Here is a 15,922-nt window from a genome sequence, read left to right as displayed (position 1 = left end):
AGTTTATGAGAGGTCTCCATCCCAGTACGGGGAGTGATTTAGATTTGCTGTCAGCTTTCCAGTGCTAGGTTCACAATCTATTTCTTCATTAAATATTTTACAATCGTTCTACTGGTCTCTTCAACTTGGCCAAAACACATTACTGAGCCAGCAAAAATTGGATAAGTTTCCCTTTGGCTTTGCAGCGATATGCAATAAACCACACACTGCCATAAAAATGCACAGGGGTCTGTGCTGCGTCTGCCTGTTTCAGTCTGCTCATTAACAAGCCGGATGATGGAGTAGATGGTATGATGATTAAATCCCCATATGTGAGCAGGCTGGGAGGATCTGCAGATACGTTTGAGAGCAGGATTAAAATTCCAAAAGCTCTTGGAGAACTGGAGGAAGGGTCCAAAAACCCAGGATAGAATTCAATAAAAACAAAGGCGAGGATTGGAGCTTGGGAAGAACCAGCTGCGCAGCGAGGGGATCTGGCAGAAGTGGCAGAGCAGCGATGCAGCAGGCAGGGCTGTGTGCTGCCGGTGGAGCAGGGCGGCAAAGGCAGGGGAAGACCAGCCCTCCCCAGGCTCTGGGAAAGCAGGGAATCAGCTGGAAGGAGCCCACGGGAGGATGATGGAAAAAGACCTCCAGCACTGTGCAAAGAAGCTGAAAAACTGGTTGTCTGACCTAGAGAAAAGACCGAAGGGAGACGAGACAACCTGCAGCTGTGCCAAGGCTGCTGAGACGAAGGGAGGCTGCTCCGTGCTGCTGCACGCTGGCGGTGCAGGCAGGGCATCCGTGAGATACCAGAGCCCATCTTTCAAGGGCATTCCACCAGCCGGGCTGGGGAAGAGGTCACGTCACAGTGAGGGGTGGAGAGCAAAAAGCCTTACAGCACCTTCTGACTCCTCTGAGGATTCGAGGGAGAAAATCACGGGATGCCAGGGAGGGCTCACCTGGGGAGTGCTGCCACAACCCGGGGCTGACGGGATGCCCAGGTCCAGAGTGGTCCCTCTGCCTCAAGGAGCATCACTACCCGCCCTGTGCCAGCCTCCCCCATCAGCCTGAACGAGGGATGCTTGTTCCTGGGGGGACACAGCGGCCACAGCAGGGAGGTGGCGTCTTCTTCCATTGCCCCGGTGTGTCCGAGTGGACCCCAACCCACAGCCTTGCCAAGAGGGTCACCCAGCCCCGGCTGCACCCAGGGCCTCACCCACAGCACCGGGGCCGTGCCGCTGTTGATGACAGGAGTTATTTTCAGATGCTTAAACGTTTGGCAGCGCTTGTAAAATAACAATCTTTCCTAAGATAATAATCAACGTCTGAGAGGGCTGCTTTTTTCCCCCAAAAAACGTGAGGTTTGTTCCAAGCACACCCAGCAACCCCAGGTCAGCAGGGTCTCCTTTTCTGGCTCACTTCTTCCCGTTCTCCTGCCAGCACCGCATTATAACACACTCATGTCTGTGCTGGCAAGGGACCTCTCCTTCACTTGGGCCATGTTGCAGCTGGTGAAAGACGCCTGCCGGGCTCTGCTCTGCTCTTAAGGAAGAGCTGCCCCTCCTAGGGGGAGCAGCAAGACCAAAACCCAACCAGAGAAGCATCCAGCTGCTCTTTTTCTTCCCCATCACAGCTCATAGCAGCCCAAGGTCATGGCAAGCAGGAAATTCTTAATCCAAAAGTGAAGGTTAAAAGCAGAGGGCCAAGAACGCTGCAGATACGAGTGCGCTCCATTCCACCGAAAGCCGTAAATCAACAATAATTCATCCTGCATGGGGGCCAAGCCCACATCCCAGGCTGGGATTTAGAAATGGGAGCTCAGCCTCCCTGCCATGGAAATGCCAGTCCCTCGCCCAGCAATCCCCATTGCTGTTTCTTGCCAATGCTCTCACTGTTTTCTAACTTTCCTGTAGCAAGGAAGGAAAATGTTTCCCCAGTGCAAGCCACTGGCTGACAAATGTAAATCTCTGGCCCATGTTCCTAGGAACTTAATAACAACAGGCTGAAAAATCAGCCATGGGGTGCTAAAAATAAACAGATGCACAGAAGAATTTGGCTCGGTTTCATCCTCCTGCCTACAGGCAAACATCATCTGCCCCGTGCAGAGCACCAAAGAAAACTGCACAGAGCATCGAAGAAAACCACTCTGGCTTTGTTTGTTCAAGCCACCATCCCTGTGCCAAACGCTCGTGCTGCTTCTCTGTTCAAGCCTCCATCCTTCACAGCATGGACCAAAGCAACCAAGTGGGGTAAAAGCATCCCCATGTGCCCTGGGGCTGACTACTGAGCGAAATCGGCTGCAGACCCAAGCCCTGAGCCACCCCAGCACCCCACGAGTGAGGAAGAAGAGGAAGGCAGGACTTACTCAAGGAATCGTGTGATGTACTCGCGGCTGCAGCGGGACCAGGTGAGTGGGGACGTGTCATACAGGAGCTGTGGAGACATGATGAAAGGTCTTTTCCCAACTGGCTCACAGTCATTGCTGCTTCCATCATGCTGAATCCCAAAACTGTGTAAGAGCACAGTCCCACAAAGGAGAGGTGAGCCGCACGCCGCTACAACCGCGCAGCCTCTCTGCTTTCCAGCACAATGACACGCGACGCCAGACATCGCAGAGCATCCCAGCTCCACGTGGACTCAGTCATTAACAGGACCGGGGGACCTGGCTGTGTGGGACACTTAAGTGATACCAGGGACATCGCCCTGAACTTTGTCCCATGCTTTTATTTCAGCTTTCTTACTGAAAACTCAGCCAAGAAAAAAGTAATGAGGATACTGACCAAGATCAAGTGAATTAAGCTACCCGGGTACGTGTTTTTACCATGCAACCATAACAGAACCATAGTTCTACTATGAACTATAATGTTCAAATGATCTTGTCAAAATTCAATTGAAATCAGGGCAAGCAAAATTGCTGATTCTAGACACAAATTCTATTTTAAAACTTCTTAATGGGCAACCCTCTTCTCCAAAACTTTCAGCATCAGCAACATGGGGTAATACACAATTGCAATTTGTCCAGGTTGCCTTGGGTTACATGATTTTCCTTAAACCTGGGGCAACCCAAAGCTTAACTCTGAAATGGAATTCCCAGGGTAAGTTCTCGCAGGTACAGAGGACGGTTTGCACCAGTGAGGAACCGCTTGGCAATCTTCTCCCAACTTCCACCCGCGCTTTCTCAAGCCCTGACTGAGCAGCGCAGAGGACAGAGGTCAGAGGAGAGGAGGAGGAAGCCGGTGGTACCTGTGTCCGAGCTCGTGGGCCACGGTGAAGGCCAGGGGCAGTCCCGTGTCCTCGTTGATGTTGCAGCTCCTGTGGGGCTGGCACATCCCCGCCACGTGGGACAGACCCAGGGTCTCGCAGGGTCTGTTCATCGCTGCACAGATGTCCTTCCTTGGGCGATGGAGACAACGAACACACAGACACAGAGCAAAGAGGCGGTTTGAAAGCGGCAGGATCCACCACGAGAAGGAGCACAGGACACGTCCCAGCCCACAGAGGAAGACACAGGGACACTGGCCAAACAGAAGTGAGAATGGAGACATCCAACATCTTTCCACAATGGAAAGATTTATGACCTTTCCTTTCCTCTTTACTCTCCCAGTAGCCCCGGCTCGTTATTAAACCTGATTAATGGGAACTGCTAGCCAGCTTGGCTATGCTTATTCCATTGTATAAATAAAGCTGATGCTGGGAATAATTAAGCAATTACTACATCGCTGGGGGAAGCACATCTCAGGGGTGCTGTGGTCCAGGGCAGAGGAGCTCCAGCCACCCAGGAGGAGCAACTCCTTTGAAATACACAACCTGAAGTGCCTTGTTCCTGCTACAAAGCAAACTTCCTAAAGGAGATAAAACTGTTGGGGGTTGTGAATCATCACACAAACCACCACGATACTGCCAACAGCCAAGGCACTGCAGCTTGACACCATCAAACTATGTTTTGACTGCAAGGTATATAAACTTGGCCAGAGGCATGAGTTCCTGTGAGCTTCATGGGAGGTCAGGGGCTTTCTCAGAGGCTCCTCTGCCAATCCCAGCATTAGCCTCCAAGGAAAAAAGGAGGGTTAATCCCTGTGTACATCCTCTGGGAGGATCCAGCCATTCTGGGGCTTGGCAATAGAGCCATGATGAAAACCTGGTTTGGAAACCTTAGCTGCTAGTCAACCGGGAGCTGTCTCCAGGTTTAAACCTGAGATTTGAGACCAGTTCCAGCCATTGGGACCAGGTTATCTTCAGATTTCATGTTACATACCCTATGTATAGGGGTCCAGGCAGGGCTCGGGCATAAGAGTGAGATTTCAACCACTCCTACTGAGATGCTTCCCTGGCTGTCCATCTGCCTGCAGCGGGCAGGCTTGTTCCTAGCCGCCAGTGTAGCATCTACAGCATAAAATCAGCTCATGGGCACGATACCTTGTGAGCAGGACTGCGACATCATGATGCAGGGGATGGGAATCTCCTTTAACGTTGATGCTCTTCTGCCACTTGCAAAAGCTTCTCAAGGTGTTGTCTGCGTGGTGGGAGATTTTCAGATCCTCCTGCCAACATAATTAAATGTCTGCGGTCATATTGCTGCTGGATCTGTCGGGTTTTTGGGATGCAGGGGGGAAGGGTCTGATCTCAGACACATCAGAATGGAATCGGGAGTAACTGCCATCCAGACGGAATTACTCCGTATTTATAGGTTGTAGGCTGGGCGGGAGTACAGCCCTTTTCTGCTTTCTTTTCATCTATGAGTCAACCAAAACATTAAATCATCTGGTAATAGGGGTTAAGAAACACTGTGGGCAAATATCCCATCCTGGCTGATGGCGAAGGATGCAGCTGGGGAGCTCCCTGCGAGCCACCGCTGCAGCTGGGAGCACAAACAAGTCCCAGCTACCGGCGGTGATGCTGCGTTATCATAAATTATTACAAGAATCGGACCCCGCAGCTCCTCTGACGACACCGTTCCCTGGACTTTACCAGGGCTGTAGCCCATGCAGAAGTCAAGGCAGCAAGGCACAGGCGCCCGCGTTTATCTTACACAGCTTCATCTGGGCCAAAAAGACAGCACAAGAGAAAGCTTACGGGCTTCCAAGGGCAGCTCCCCGTGCGTCCCAGCCTGGCTGCCAGGACGGCGTGTGAGTCACCCTGTTTTCTTTTTACCTCTTCATCCTCCAGCAGGATGAGTCGCACTATCGCAATGTTGATGGGGTTCCCAATGCTGGCGTGGTGGAACAGTCCCGCCACCTGCAACAGCCACAAGCCAAAGAAATAAAGCACCCCCCAAAAAAAACAACCTTGCCCTGCAATGCTGCTGCTAGTAAGTACATCTGCAGGGGAACACAAGCTCGAGGGGAAGCTACTGAAGGTTGTTGACAACATCTCGGGGAATTCCCCCAAATGAAAGACAAGATCAGACGCAGACCTGGACTAAAGCGTTCAGAGTGTGATGACATCCACTTAAAGTTGATATAATCTGTGTAGCACATTAAAACTCAACCAGAAACGCCCTGGGGAACACCTCTGCTTTCACTCCTAATAAATGTTTAACACCTCAAAGGAAACCTGAGCACTCCGGGTGTCTTCACCGACTCCCAGAACCCCAAGGATGTTACCCTGAGCTCCTCTGCCCAAACCCACCTTCTTCTGGCCGTCAGCCAAAGCCCTCCTCTGAAATGCAAATAGGTGCTACCCTGGCAGCCCAAGAGTCAACAGACTGAGCCAACTCGTGCCGTTATGGCACCAGCATCCACCCACCCTGGCCAGATTCCCAATGGAGCCCACCACAATCTTCCCTTAACTGTCCTCAGTGGCACCTTCCCAGGAAAGTCATCCACGTCCCTCCTGCTAACCAGGCTAGTGCCGGCACTGGCTCCAACGGCAGCTGCCCTGGGATGCTCCATCAGCAGGCACGGCCAGCCCTGAGTTCGAGGGAGTCTGAGCCAAATCTCCCACGTCCCTGCAGGTCTCTCCTCCTGCAAGGAGGTTTCCTTATCACACAGAGGGCGGTGGGTGGCCCTCGGGCAAGCTTCAGGGTGGTTCCAGCTTCATCTGCATCCCCATGCCCAAGCTGCCCACATGCCTGCCTGGGGGGAGCTGCGGTGGCACAACCGTGGGCAGCACCAACCACCTCCCATCCCTGGAGCACCTCTGCCTTGGGGGATCTCCCTGGGAGGCCACATCCCGGGGGCACCTCTGCCTTGGGGGATCTCCCTGGGAGGCCAAGTTATCCATCCCCATGGAGGGAAGGATGAGGGAACAGCCCTTGAGCCCCATGGGGAAGGTGAAACCACTGCGGGCTGAGCTGCTCCCGCCTGCACGGAGATTTTGGCCTCAGGGCTGCTGACAGCGACCCATCCTCCCGTGGTGCACCGAGCACCGAGCAATGCAGAAAAGTCAACATGCGGGTGGGAACAGCCTGTCTGAGAGGTTGCTGAGGTCCCACCAGGGATGAGTCCTGGCAAGCCCAGCAGTCTTTATGTCTCATAGCTGCGTCCCCGGGGACCAGGCGGCTCTGCCATCGAGAGGACCAGGACTCACCATGTTCATCACGGTCAGCACGTACTTCTCTATGTTCTCACTCCCATGGTATTCTATCATCTTGGTGTCTGCCACCACCAGCGTTTCCACCCACTTCTCCTTGCTGATGGAGCGCTGCTTTATTCTCCTCTTCCTGTGCTGCTTCTGTTCCCATCGTTCCCTTCGCTTCTCAGACCTCTCCAGGCTTTCCTGAGAATCTGAGGGATTAATGGGGGAAAAAGAAAATTTTTTGTAAAACATGTTCACCTTTGGTAAAATATCATCAAGGGCTTTTTATTTTTTAATTTAATTTAAAGAAATAACCTTTAGCTGCTGAGGAGGCTCCACACTTAGACACCTAACCTATGTGTAAGTTGTTGTGCTGTATGTTCTAAAAAAATCATTGGGGGGTTGAAGACACCGACCTCAACATTAGCATGATAGAAAAATAAATAAATAAAGCATCTGAAGTAATTTCTTTGACTGGAACAGGGTCTGCAATATCCCATGAGGAACACGGAGCCTCCCAGAGCAGAGCGCTTAGGGTTCGCGTTGACATAGGAATTTATAGGCGACCCTGCAGAGATGCTTGAGCACACGCCACTGAGAAACAACCCTGGTGGCTCAGCATTTCTGATTACCATCACAAATCTGTATTTTGCAGGGAGAGATGGCTCCCCAACATGATAAACTCTGCGCCCTCAAAGCTGGACTGATGTCTTGAGCCAAATCCCAAGGATCGTCGGTGTCCTGGGCAAGACCATGACACCTCGGCTGCATGGAGGCTGAACTCTGCTCCTTCCCAGGGAGAAACAACAGGAACATTCACTGGGCTGAAAAGAGTCCGGAGGCGGACAAGAGCTCGGACGCTCCTCACGCAACCCAGCAACTGGGAATTCTCAAGCAGAGACTTTTCCTGTGACATTGCTCCAAGATCATGGTCAGGGTCAGCCCCAAGCTGGGTAAAGGCTTTGCAAACCACATCCCACACAGTGGGAATTGCCTTTACGACTAGTTTCTAAGGGCTCAGCCTTACTTTGCTAACAATGGACTTTTACATTTTATGGACTATACTGTACGTTAGCTGTGAAAGAGTGTTTTATCCCCCAGCCTGAAAAATCCCAAGTATCTGGATAATTTGATGAATTGCTAATACCGCTGTGACAGTTTAATCGAAACAGCTTCCTTGGAGCTTGCTTCCATTGTGTCCTTTGCTGCTAAGCTTCCAGCTGGGACGTGAAGGTACTGCAGAGGGCTCCTGGGATCCCAGGGAGGGCTTGCGTGGCATTTTCCCTTTGAGATCCCTCTTAAACACCCACCCAGCTGTACACACAGGCTGCACTGTGTACTGACAGAAGCTAAATAACACCTAACAGCCTAACACCATCTGGCCGTGTGGTGTTTTGCAAAGAAAACCAGCAATACCTCAGTACAACATGAAAGGCTTGCAGTAATTAAAATCCTACAGACTTTTGGTTCCCTTCCCAGGGCACACACATCACATCCACTGTGCCAGCCCACAGTGCAGTAGAGATCCACACGCATTACACACGGGCCACTTACACCCAGTGAAATTCATTTACAAGGACTAGAGTTCAAAGTCTAGAAGAAGCATTAGGATTATTATCAAAGATTAAATAATTAATTCAGATTAACAGAAGATGCCTGAAGATAACCTGATAGAGAAAAAAAAACCCCGTTTCTGAAAGCAGAGCACTGTAGGAAATACGCAAAACAAGATGCACTGCCTGGAAGGTGAAGTTTCACTGATGCAGATGAGGAGTAAAGTGCCGGTGAGCTGCTGGGGATGCACAGAATCCCTCATTACTTAAAATCTTGGGTTTGGAAGTTTATCCAACCCATCTGCTCTAGACAGAGGAGAAGGAACCGGCATGCACCCTCTGCCCTGCAGCAGAGAGACTCCCGGGCAGTGACCGGGTTTCACTCCCAAAGTCCAATGCCCCAGCAGGTCAGAAACTGATCTTTGCAAGGAAATGAAAACAAATACTCAGTCTCCACATCACGGGATGCTTGCAGCAGGGCTGGGAGGAAAAGACGAGAGCGAGAGGCCCAAGGATTGGCAGGCATTGAGTCATGCAAGTGAGAAACATAAGAAAACACAGAAAAACTGGCAGGAGAAAAAGAAAAAAAAATCCCCAGTCTTCTTTCTACAGTGATTCCTGTGACTTGTGGGCTCCAGTCACTACTGTCACAAACCCGCCGCCTGGCACTGGGCAAGCAATCCTGACCAGCAATTTGAACACGCCTTCCCATAATAAGAATGCTTGTGGGAATGGCTGCACGGGCACCCCTGGGGCTTTCCCCCAGCGAGCAGCTCCAGCCCATGGGACACTCAGCCGCCAGCAGCACCGCTGGCCACACACCTCCCACGCCACGTGCCACCCCACAGGCACCGCACAGCCCACGCTCCGTCCCCTCCCCGCTGCTGGCTCAGTCTTTCGGTCCGAGGGTTTTCTTTCTTGCCAGCCTATGTGGCGAGAGGGACCTCCAGCCCAACTTGCCAAACTCAATCTAAGGGCAATCCGTGTCGTTGATGGATGCTGGGAGATCAAGGCAGCAGCTGGATGCCACGTTTTAAGACTAACGAGTCTGCAGAGGCAACACAGTGGACTAAAGCTTGGACCTGCTCCCTTTCCCTTTCTACGATGTGCTTCATGCAGACCGTGGGCCCCAGCTACTACCAGCTCATTGCAAAATGCAAGATGAAGGGGACAATACCTTGCACACCACAGGTTTCCCGTGAAGCTGGTGGCCCGCTGTCTTGCTCTGCCCCATGCTCAGACACCTGGCGCTTGTATATCCTGTGGGGCTGTGCTGCTCCATCCTCCCGAAAGCTGGTGGCCACTGGTTCGATGAAATAGTCCTCGTTCATGAGCTGAAACACGCCTTTCTGGCAGGGAGAGACAAAGTTGTCACCATGAAGCCAGCTGTGTCTAGCACAGACTCACAATGAAGAACCTGGGAATGGGAGAGGGTTTGCAAAATTTTCCAGGAAGAAATAGGTCTTCTCTAAATAAACTGTTTTTATGGATATTTTGAGCTCTAAACTCCCAGACAGAGTCTGCATGGAGTGATCATGAAGAAAGCAAAAAGCTAAAGAGACCCCATCACAAAGTGCAGACAGGTGATGACCCCAATGGGTGTCAGGGACTGCAGGGATGCTGAGATGGAGAAACGTCTCCTCCAGAGCACACCAGGAACAGGCACACAAAGGGTCTCAGACTGTGCTCCCACCACCTCGCCCCGACCTTCCTGGAGCCACTCTGGGGAGTCCGGGCAGACAGCCCAAAGGATGGCTTAGTGCGACACTGGTGTTTGGAGCACGTGTTGCACAAACGGAGGTGTTTTCCCAAGGATATCCTTATCCGATGCAGCCCATTGCTGCTGGCCTTTTGCACTGCCTAAGCACCACCACTGTGAACCATCGGGTTACAGACTTCCCCCAGAAAACCTCCAGGGAAGAGGAGGAGGAACCTGCAGGAGCACTCGGGCATGGCAGGAACTCCAGCCGAAGAAAGTCAGTCCCAGGACAAAGAGCACGGCCCCTCCATGCAGCAACAGAAGGACACGTAACTGGCATCTCTCCTTTTGCAGGAAACAACACCCTGAAACTTTCTTTGGTTTATTACGACCCCCCTGACCTGGCCCAGCTGCCACACGCCGTTATGGACTCGCCCATGGCTCCCCAGCCTCCCGCTGCATCTCAAGAACAAAGAGCTGCACGGGAAGCTCTCGGATGGGCAGCTCTATCCCAAGGAATGGGAGCTCCTGCGCTCATCCAGCCAGACAGGGCGCTGCCGTGAGCAGCGTTTTGTAAATTTATTTTGCACCATAAGGCGACTCCATCGGCTCGTGGTTGCCTCAGAGCAGCCTTACGGTGCCCAGAGCAGGCTGAGTGTCTGCGCTCTCTCGGGAGCCTGCTCGTGCTCAGCTTTGCCTCCCGTGCTGTTGCTCTGACACGTTTAGTACTTTCCCACCCCAGGACAGGGCAGGGACAAAGTGAGAAGATCAAAACATGCCCCTACAACTCTTTCTAGTGTTTCCAAGACACAACAGCACTTAGGCTACTAGTGATGCTTTCTCACCGCTCATGCCGGGGAAGGGAAAACAGCTTCCTCCCTAATTAACTCCTTGCAAATGTAAAATAACACGGAGGAAACAGCATGGGGATGGGGAAGGAAAGGAAGGGGCCCACCGATATGCCCCCTTCTCTGTTTCCTGATGCAGGTTATTCTGAGCCGGGAAGGGAACAGAGATCACTGCCCCAGCTGAGATCTGCCCGGGGGCCACGTTTTGTCACCAACTGGCTCTGCGGTAGCACCGAGCAGCACTTGCTGCCCAGGGGAAGGTCCGGTTCCCTCTGTTTAAAACACACCTGGTTGACCTTTCTGCACTTTGCGTGTCCCAGTTCATCCCAGTAAGTGGTGCCAGCATCCCTAACCCCTGTCTCCTACTCCTTCACCATGGTCTGCAACAAGAGTGAGAAACAGCCTTGAAGAGGATGAAATTGCTCTGGCAAAACTACCCAAGAGAGAGCAGAACCCAGCTCTTACAACTCTATTTTAAAATCGTTGAGAGGAGGAATTTAAAGCCTTACAGTAGCACTGTAAGAAAGGTGAAGCCTGGTCACAGGAACAGGGAACTCGGAGGCTGGCCAAGGGTGTCACACAAGGCACAATTACTACGTGCTACACCAGTAACGAACGTCGGAGCAGCGGCTGCACCGACAGCGGCGGGGAACTCAGCCCTTCGAGGCGCTGATGCAACTCAGTTCAACGCGTGAGGCAGCCACAAGCAAGAATTTTGGGACAGCCCATCCGTGCCTTACAGCTGGGAACGGCAGAGTGCAGCAAGACTGGGCTTGAAATGTACGGTATCAGCACCGTATTACATGTGTAAATGTAATATACTGCCCTAGCCTATAGCTCTGTGCTTTCCCACACCAGTAGCATGCTCCTTGTTTACACCCTGAAATACCAGCCATGCTTACAAGTGGTGTATGAGTAATTCCCTGTAATGAAGTCGTAGTTCAGAACACACTTTACTTTCCATAATTATCACAAGACACACAGCACGTTGCTAAGTGCACTTCTCTGTGGTTTACTATCTATCTGACAAAAAGCCACAGTCGTTTTAAGACTGAGTGGAGAACGTTTAAAGCAACTTCAGGCTGCGTTTTGCTCACCCCTTGCAGTTTATGGGCTGCAGACCCTCTCGCAACGTCACGCTGCTGTCTTTTGTGAGCTAACAATTTTTTCTGCTTCTTAAAAAATAACACTAATCCAGAGCACTTGCACGACACTGATCATTCTCAACACACTTCACAGACCTTAATGATGGGGTTCACCAAACACCACTATGAAACAGGTGTTTTCAGGGGACACATTATGTGGATGGCAAATTATTTAACGAGTAACTTCTTTTTCTGCTTTCCCACCTGTAGTTACTTCACAAAGAGAAGTTTAATTCTCTTAACCAGAATATATTTAAAACGTCCTGGGTGAACATCCTTCAGCCCATTCACTATTAGCAGCTTGGTTTTGCCTGACTTGCATTGCAAGACTGGATTTCTAAGTCTGACAGCAGATTTCAGCTCACTGGCAGAATGAGGCCACACAAATTTTTGCAGAACCATCATGTATTACTGGGGTGTCCCCGTGCAAATACGCATTCACGGGCATTTGCAACACTTTCTACTCCTGTGTACACTGCAGCCATCATACAAATGTTCACAGAAAAAGGAAACAAAAAGTTGTAGGTTCCTCCCAGGTGCATCAGTCTATTTTTTTATCTGAATGATGGGTTTGGCTATTTTGTGCAGCCTTCACCCCCCTGGAGATACGAAGTGCAGTGGTGAACAGCAAATGACTACATGAATTAAAGCTCCTGCAGATCTGGCCCTGGGTTACAGCTGCTTGGCACAAGCTCCTTCAACAGGCTGTGAAACAAATTAGCCCTCAAGAACTCCCTTGCAGAGGATCATACACATAGGGGTCTGCTCCAGCCTGCCTTTTCCTCCTTCGTAAATCCTCATCCTGATGGTGTTTTTTCCAGAGCATCTTCAATTCTGGGTCCCGAGCCAGTCACTTCACCATTAATCATCACCAGCTCCCACTCAAAATGAGTGAAATTTAGAATCCGAACCCCAGATATGCACATTTTAACCTGTGTTAGGGTTCCAAACACACCTAGCTGCTGCTAAATTTGGTAGGAAAAAGAGCAACCAACACCCTCCAGGACATGCCCAGCTCCTCTCCTGCCAGTCCTGCCCCACCATCCACCACGGTGGGGAAGCTCTGAGCTCTCGCAGCTTCAGGTGACAGAGGGGCAGCAGGGATGCTCCCTGCCGCATGCCCATGCACCACGCTCTGCTCTGCCCAAAACACAGCAGCACGCTCTTGCACCTCCAAAGGCAGCGATTTGGGTGGCCTCTGCAGAGCTGCCATTTAAAAGCCACCTCGCTCTACCGGGCTACCTCTGCATACAGACACACACTGCTTTTATTTAAACACAGGAAGGTTAAAATGCAAACACGGCCCCCAGCTGCACAAAGCCACCTGCGGCAGCCAGCAGAACAAGGAGCCGATCGAATTATCGTCCCTCCAAACGCAGAAATGCTGAGCACGAGCACTGCTGGTCATCCCCCCCTCTGCGGCGGTGCCCCCCTCTGCCCTGCGCTGGGGACGTGGGGGGCTTTCCTGGGATCAGCAGCCCCTGTGAAGAGGAATCCCGCCCCCCCCCCCCCCCCCCCCCCGCTACACCCAGTGCCCCCAGGGAAACCCAGCACCTCTGTCACCCCGAGCAGGGGCTGTGGCAACAGGGGTCTGCGCATCCCAGTTGTGCAGCAACGCTTCTGCAACGCCCCAGGAGGATTTAAACCCTGTGGGGAGCTGGTACCCACGCTAGCTAGATGCCACCGCACGCAGGTACAGACAGCGATGCTCACGTCCTGAATTTGCCTTGCTGAGTGCCAGCACCACAGTCTTACTTGTGAAAGTCACTTTGCCTTTCAGCAAAACTTATACTCTGACAGGTCACTACCACCTTCAGAAGTATTTGCAGCAGAATAAGGCAGCGGAGGTGCTCACAAAATGTAAACACTACACACGAGCTGCGTTACCATCAGTACCGCCAGGCTCCGCACACCTCGTTCTCAGATGCGTTTCTCATAATCCTACGTTTATGTACTAAGAGGTGGAGGCAATACGAGAGTTGCTCTCTTTGGGAGTCTGGACACAAAGAAGTAAACCGAGTCCCGGAGAATTCCCAAACCACTGGAATCCATGGGAAATTTACAGTCAGCTCATCCACAGCCGCATCAAACCTACGTGATGAGACCCTGACCCTGCTGCTGTTGGGAGGAGTTTTGCTATCGCTTTCAAGCAGAAAAAAGGATTTTATACAGCTTCTGCTCTTTCCTTATCGATTAAAGCCCTCCGTACTTACCAGGCCATCGCAGGTGCTGAGCGCGGCCAGCCCTCCCTCCTGCGCCTGGCTCCGCACCTCCCCGATCATATGGCAGGAGCGGGATGCTCGGGGCTGGATCTTGGCATTGGCGATACCCCCGTATCGCCGCTCGCTGACGAAGCCGGGCGCCAGGAGGTTGTTGTTCAGGCTCAGGTTGAATTTCAGGGCTTCGCCTTTGTAGTGCAGTTCATAGAAGGCAAGAAACTTGCTCCTGGAGGAAGGAGACCTTCGGTGAAGCGCTCGGTGGGACAAATCGTAGGACAGGAACGATCCACTCTCGTCAACCTTGATGGGATGAACGATGTCGCTGCTGGAGTACGGCGGAGCCGGCTCTGGGAAGAGAGGGGTTCAGGGGTTAGCGTTATTTAGGGTTCATCGCCTCTCCCCCTCCCACCCTTCAGCTGGATGCTGAGCTCCCGGGGCAGCCCGCTGGGGTCAGGCACCCCAGCACCAGTTGGGTCTGGGAACTGGTGTTCGCAGCCAGCGCGGGGGGCACGGAGCAGGGGAGGGCAGGGACCCCGCAAGTGTGCGGCGCACGGGCCCCCCTGGCTGCCCCTCCTGCGCTCGGGGGCCAGGGCTGGGATCTGCCCCGGGGGAAGGTTAAGGGCAGGGGTAGGGGCAGGGAGGGAGGGATGGAGGGGGGGGGGTGGGGGGTCGTGCAGCCCCGGAGCCCTGCTCCGCCCGGGGCTGGCCCCGGTTTCCAGCCACGCGCTCCCGCTGGTTAATTACAGCTGCCGGTAAAGCAAACAAAAACAAAGACAAAACACCCCCCCCACACCCCCGCAAAACCACCCCAAATCCCACTTCTGAAACGGTGGTCGGCAGCCGCCTCTGGGGGCAAAGCCCCCCCCGGACCCACGCACCCCTGGGCTGCCCCGGCTGCGTGCGCAGCGCTGCGGCCGCGGGGCACCGGGGGGACCCGGGGGTGCCGGTGGGGGAGCCCGGGGGCGCAGCCCTGCCCAGCCCGCCGGAGCCGCGGGACGAGCCCAGCGCGGGGGCTGCAGCAGCGGGGGGCACCGGGCTGCCCGGCTCCCGCACCCCCCCGCCCCCCGCCCCGCGGACCTGTCCGCGCAGTCCCTCCGCCCGCCTGCGCGCCCGCGGCCAGCGCCAGCACGGCGGCGGCGAGGGGCAGGAGGCCGGCCGGGGCCGGCATGGGTGCGGGCGGCGGGCGGCTCAGCGCGGCATGCCGGCGGGGGTGCCGGCGGCGGCGGCCGCGGCGGGCGGGGCTCCGCGCCTGCGGAGGGGCGCGGGCTGGGCCGGGCCGGGCCGCGCGCGCCGCCCGGCACCGGGGCGGCACCATGGCTCCCCCTGGCGGCCGCGGGGAGCAGCGCCGCCGGTACCCGCGCAGCGGGGCTGGTGCGATTTCAGCGGTAAATGAGAAAAGGGGCTTTGCCGAGGCTCCGCGCCCAGAGCCGGGGCTGAGGGTTGCCCTCGTTGCGCTTTTTTCTGTTTTTTTTTTCCCAGGTAAAACGAGTGGGAAACACAATTTTTTTTGTTATTTTGGATAATTTGATGTCGTTTCAATAACTCCCCGGGGGCTGCTCACCGTCTTGACAATCCCGGAGCTTTCCTGGAGCAGCTGTGTCTGCTGTCGCTCCGCTTCTGCCGGCCTTGGAGAAGGTTAGTATGTTTTAATGTAACTGATAGTGTTCGGTATACAAATGAGCTGGGGCGGTGCGGCCGCGCGAGTTACCCCTAGTGGCCATACTGGGGAGCGCGCAGAGCGCGGGTGGGGGCGCTGTTGAGTCTGTTGGTGACCGACTGCTGCTACCAGCGCCCGGCTAGCTCAGTCGGTAGAGCATGGGACTCTTAATCCCAGGGTCGTGGGTTCGAGCCCCACGTTGGGCGCATGACTTTTGCTCTTCCTCCCACTCATTATTTTTTTCTTTTTTTTCTTCTTCTTCCACTCGCGCTCCTCATAGCCAATATGCGACAACCAATCCCACAT

General features: G+C 53.6%; 1 protein-coding gene and 1 non-coding gene across 2 annotated transcripts in view; one reads left to right on the top strand and one right to left on the bottom strand.

Moving 5' to 3' along the window:
* The window catches only part of ADAMTS7 (ADAM metallopeptidase with thrombospondin type 1 motif 7), a 50,603-nt gene extending 35,431 nt beyond the window's left edge, over positions 1–15,172 (bottom strand). The window contains exons 1-8 of the mRNA XM_056347839.1: positions 15,037–15,172; positions 13,954–14,306; positions 9,226–9,397; positions 6,508–6,704; positions 5,131–5,214; positions 4,396–4,520; positions 3,223–3,372; positions 2,345–2,488 (exon numbers count right to left, since the gene is read on the bottom strand). Of these exons, the coding sequence (XP_056203814.1) occupies positions 2,345–2,488; positions 3,223–3,372; positions 4,396–4,520; positions 5,131–5,214; positions 6,508–6,704; positions 9,226–9,397; positions 13,954–14,306; positions 15,037–15,127 (1,316 nt within the window). The 5' untranslated portion in view covers positions 15,128–15,172. The remainder of the gene's footprint in view (positions 1–2,344; positions 2,489–3,222; positions 3,373–4,395; positions 4,521–5,130; positions 5,215–6,507; positions 6,705–9,225; positions 9,398–13,953; positions 14,307–15,036) is intronic.
* A 577-nt stretch (positions 15,173–15,749) lies between these two features.
* On the top strand, positions 15,750–15,822 carry TRNAK-CUU (transfer RNA lysine (anticodon CUU)). Its single transcript has one exon. It is a non-coding gene; the product is annotated as a tRNA-Lys (tRNA).
* The last annotated feature ends 100 nt before the right edge of the window (positions 15,823–15,922 follow it).

This window comes from Falco biarmicus, chromosome 7 (genome assembly GCF_023638135.1).
Source record: "Falco biarmicus isolate bFalBia1 chromosome 7, bFalBia1.pri, whole genome shotgun sequence".
Classification (NCBI taxonomy): domain Eukaryota; kingdom Metazoa; phylum Chordata; class Aves; order Falconiformes; family Falconidae; genus Falco; species Falco biarmicus.
This window is presented reverse-complemented; position numbering and strand designations above follow the sequence as displayed.